Genomic DNA, 4,361 nt, shown 5'->3' on the forward strand with positions numbered 1-4,361 from the left:
TTGTGAGCACTGTACCTCCTAGCTTGGGGGCCGCTGTGTATCGTGATTAACCCTTTCCACGTCCGTGGGACAGTGTGCGAGGGCCTTAAGGTGAGGGATTTCATCTTTGCACCCAAGAAACAAAAAAGAAGCTAATTAGGGTTCGAAGAATACTGATTGATTATATATATATATATATATTTGTAACTGTAATTAATACGGCATATGAATCTACGTCTACTAGTCTCGTATATATTATCAGCTACGTTTAAGGTATCCTTATATAATTACCCTAAATCTACAGGTCACCATTGTAGTCTAAAAGCCACTATAAATATACATGGGAGCCTTGCAAAAAGAACCCACCCATCGTCATTCGTCACAGAATTAAGCTGATAGGATAGCCCCCTCCCCCCAGATCGTTTGTGAACATGGGAATCCTGCATCAAGAGCCCCTCCCCCTCCCCGACCTCAGGGTAACCCTGGAAGACACTTTCCTCGTCTTTCCTTCCCAAGAAACCGAGAGAAAATCCATATTCCTCTCCAACATAGATCAAGTCCTGAATTTCGACGTCCAAACCGTCCACTTCTTCCCGCCCCACCCGGACTTTCCTCCCTCTGTTGTTGCACGCAAACTCCAGAACGCGCTCAGCGAGGTGCTGGTGCCGTACAGCTTCTTGGCCGGCCGGCTGAGCCTGAACAAGGAGCTCGGTCGGCTGGAGATCGACTGTAACTCCGCCGGTGCCGGATTCGTCGTGGCTTCCTGCCAGCATTCGCTCGACGAGATCGGCGACTTGGTTTACCCTAATCCTGCATTTCGCCAACTTATCGTCCAGCGCTTGGATAAATTAGGGCAACACGATCAACCTCTCTGCATTTTCCAGGTATTGATGATATTTGGCAGTAATTTATTGTACATTTGTATTTGTCAACTATATAAATTTATTTATATAGTGGAGAAAAGTGCCTCGAATGAAGTGGCGATCGAGTGACATTTTTTCACGAGTAACCTCCTAATAGAAGACTTGTAAGAAAAAAATCGATTAAGAGCACAATATATAAAATATGTCCCATGCATGAAAACAAATAGAATTTCGATAATATCAGAATTTTGAGCATAACACTTAAATAAGGTGTATTTATGAAATGGCTGAAGAGATGATATATTAAAGTCTTTATTAAAATTTAGGACAACGGTTAGTATTATCTTTTTTAATATTTACATAAATATTATTTTTATATAGTCAATTTTAACACTTAATACGATATTAATGTATTGATATATTATATTAATATAAATATATAATATATTAATACAAAATATTATCTAAATATCAAAATTAAATGCCTAAATAATATTTTCATAAAATTTAACCAAAATAATAATGAGAGTTAATTTTTATATAATTCTTTTATGATTATGAGGATCATTTACGCAGCCGCATTTGCCGATGGATTCGACTGATAAGACTTTAATAAAATCACTTTCAATATTGTTGCTTATATAATAATTGTTAATAAATTCTGATCGGCGTGTAGGTCCTGCAACCTGCACCTGCACCTGCATCCGCCCCCACCCACCCTTCATTTTGTGGGTCTTCCATCAAAAAGGCCTTCGATTTTATAACCACTTTCACCCTTCTATCTAAATGTTTTATTTTTAATATTATTATTTTATGTTTAACACATTTTTTTATAACGAGAAACATTTTGATTAAATAAATAATAATTAAATTAAATTAATCAAAATTATCATTTTTGTTTAGCTGAAATTATAGACGATTCGATTTTGTTCCAAATTTGAGTGTTTCAGTTCAGTTCAATTAATCAAACTTATTAAATGCTCACCCTATCCTCATGAACAAGATTATAAAATTTTTGTCTACTTTAACACTATATTACATTGTTAAATTGTCATCTGTCCTAAAAGTATGAGTCGGTAGACAAATGGTTGTTTCTTTTAGAATTTATATCAAATTTGTTTAGTTTTTTCATGCCTAAATTGGCTCAAAATTATATTTCTAAATATTAAAATACCAGCAAAATTATGTGAGTGATATATGTGTTTGTTAAGATAGCGTTTGTTAATCAAGATATAAACTTAAAAAAATAAGATATAGAAAATATTTCGGACAAAAATATTTTTTATTATATTTATTAATTTTTTTAGAATAATATTTTACTTTGAATTTTCAAGATAAATTTATGCCTTCTAATAACTTATATTGAACTTTATAAGTAAATTATCTTAATAAAATTTTATCTTAAGCATTTTAATAAACACTACCAAACTATATAATATGTAATTAATTATCTCATGAATTGGCAGGTAACAGCGTTTAGGTGTGGTGGCTTTGCAATGGGAATATCAACCAATCACTCCACCTTTGATGGCTTAAGCTTCAAGATGTTCTTGGAGAATCTGGCCGCCCAAGCCGCCGACAAGCCCTTGCCCATTCCGCCGTTCAACGACCGCCACCTCCTCGCCGCCAGATCGCCGCCGCGCGTCACCTTCCCACACCCTGAGCTCCTCAAACTAAAACTCCCAGTCGGCCAAGACCAAGCCCCTCCGGCCTTCGATTGCCAAGAGGACGATCTCGACTTTCAAATTTTCCGGCTGAGCTCCGGCGAAATCTCTTCCATGAAGGAAAAGGCCAAAGGTAAATATTTAACATTACATATATATATATATATATCAGATCGCATACATGTTACTTTAAATACTGAATATATAAATTTGAATGTGTAGACAAAGTACTTAATTTGGCATCCAATTTTACTTAAAGCAGCAAAATCTACAAACGATTAATTTCACACTAAAAATTTCGCCGTCTTTTCTCTTTATGAGCTCTTAATTCTCAAATGGGGGGAAACAATGACGACTCAGACTCATTTTTTGATAGACGACAGAGGAAACTTAGTCCTCCCTTTATATAAAGTTCCATTACTTTCCTGTGGCTAACTTAATAGACTCTATATATAGGCCACGACATATAAAACTTAGAGTATTAACTTAATTTATTTAGATCAATTATTCATGCATGGTTACTAAGAGTCTTATATATATATATTTAATTTAATTTAAATAATACAATGCACAATTAATATAAACCCATTGGGTGAAAACCCACTTTTTTTTATTATTGTTATTATTATTATTAAATTAAATCTCATTTTGTTTAAAGTTATATTGAGCGTTACTTAATAAATGATGATTTGAAATTTACTTAATAATTTCAGGAAAATATTTTATTAATATTTGAAAAATATTGTAGCAGGCAGTTCTGCAACGGGCGTCAAAGTCACCGGCTTCAACGTGGTGACGGCACACCTCTGGCGGTGCAAGGCATTGTCGTGCGACACGGGGAATCTCGACCGGGAGTCGACCGTGCTTTACGCAGTGGACATTCGGCAGAGGCTGGTTCCGGCTCTGCCGAGGTCGTACACGGGCAACGCGGTGCTGACGGCGTACGCAACGGCGGCATGCAGGGAGCTGGAGGCAGGGCCGCTGGGGAGGCTGGTGGAGATGGTGGCGGGGGGAGCAGCGAGGATGACGGACGAGTACGCGAGGTCGGCCATAGACTGGGGAGAGATGCACAAGGGTTTCCCGCGCGGCGAGTTCCTGATATCGTCGTGGTGGAGATTAGGGTTCGGAGCGGTGGAGTACCCATGGGGGAAGCCGAGGTACAGCTGCCCGGTGGTGTACCACAGGAAGGACATAATATTGCTCTTCCCGGACATGGATGATGATGGAGTAAATGTTCTGGTGGCACTACCGGCCAAGGAGATGGAGCTTTTCAAAACCTTCTTCCACAAGTTCCTCCTCTTGGAAAATTGATTCATTAATTAACTAATCAAACCCCATATCTCTCTCTCTCTTTATCTGTCGTCTCTCTGTCTGTCTGTCTGTGATAACTTTAAGTGTGTCAACTCGATGTTTGGTTTCTTGTAAGAAGGAATGGATTGGGGGGTATTGATAAGGTATGCCTGCCAAAGTAGGTTAATCCAGCATTAATTGAAGGCTTCAGTGCTGGCTTGGGGGGCATGGGATAGCATTCATGCATGCATGCATGAATGCAGATGTATCTGTGTGCTCTTGCTTCCTCTCTCTCTCTCTCTCTCTCTCTATATATATATATATATATATCAAAATCAATATATGATATGTGAATTAACTTTCTTACCTATTAACTTTCTTACCTACCTATTAACTTTCTTACCTATTTCTCGATTGGTAGATGATATATATATATCAATTCATCAATGTGTATGTGTAAGGGTTAGCTTCCATGCATGCATATCATCAAGTTTCATTTTGAAGTAGCAGTACTGCAATAGGAAGTTTAAAATAAAAGACAGGTCCTTAAATGTTCACAGCTGCT

General features: G+C 37.6%; 1 protein-coding gene across 2 annotated transcripts; it reads left to right on the forward strand.

The window, feature by feature from the left end:
* Positions 1–304: 304 nt before the first annotated feature.
* Positions 305–4,160, forward strand: LOC127793565 (acyltransferase GLAUCE). Of its 2 annotated transcripts, none has more exons than XM_052324327.1 (3): positions 305–863; positions 2,309–2,639; positions 3,255–4,160. In XM_052324327.1, the coding sequence occupies exons 1-3, from the start codon at positions 411–413 to the stop codon at positions 3,815–3,817; spliced, it is 1,347 nt and encodes a 448-aa protein (XP_052180287.1). In that variant the 5' UTR covers positions 305–410; the 3' UTR covers positions 3,818–4,160. The 2 variants fall into 2 exon arrangements, with proteins under 2 accessions (XP_052180287.1, XP_052180288.1); XM_052324328.1 differs by having other exon boundaries at positions 3,258–4,159.
* The last annotated feature ends 201 nt before the right edge of the window (positions 4,161–4,361 follow it).

The sequence above is a fragment of the Diospyros lotus genome, chromosome 1 (assembly GCF_014633365.1).
Source record: "Diospyros lotus cultivar Yz01 chromosome 1, ASM1463336v1, whole genome shotgun sequence".
NCBI lineage: Eukaryota > Viridiplantae > Streptophyta > Magnoliopsida > Ericales > Ebenaceae > Diospyros > Diospyros lotus.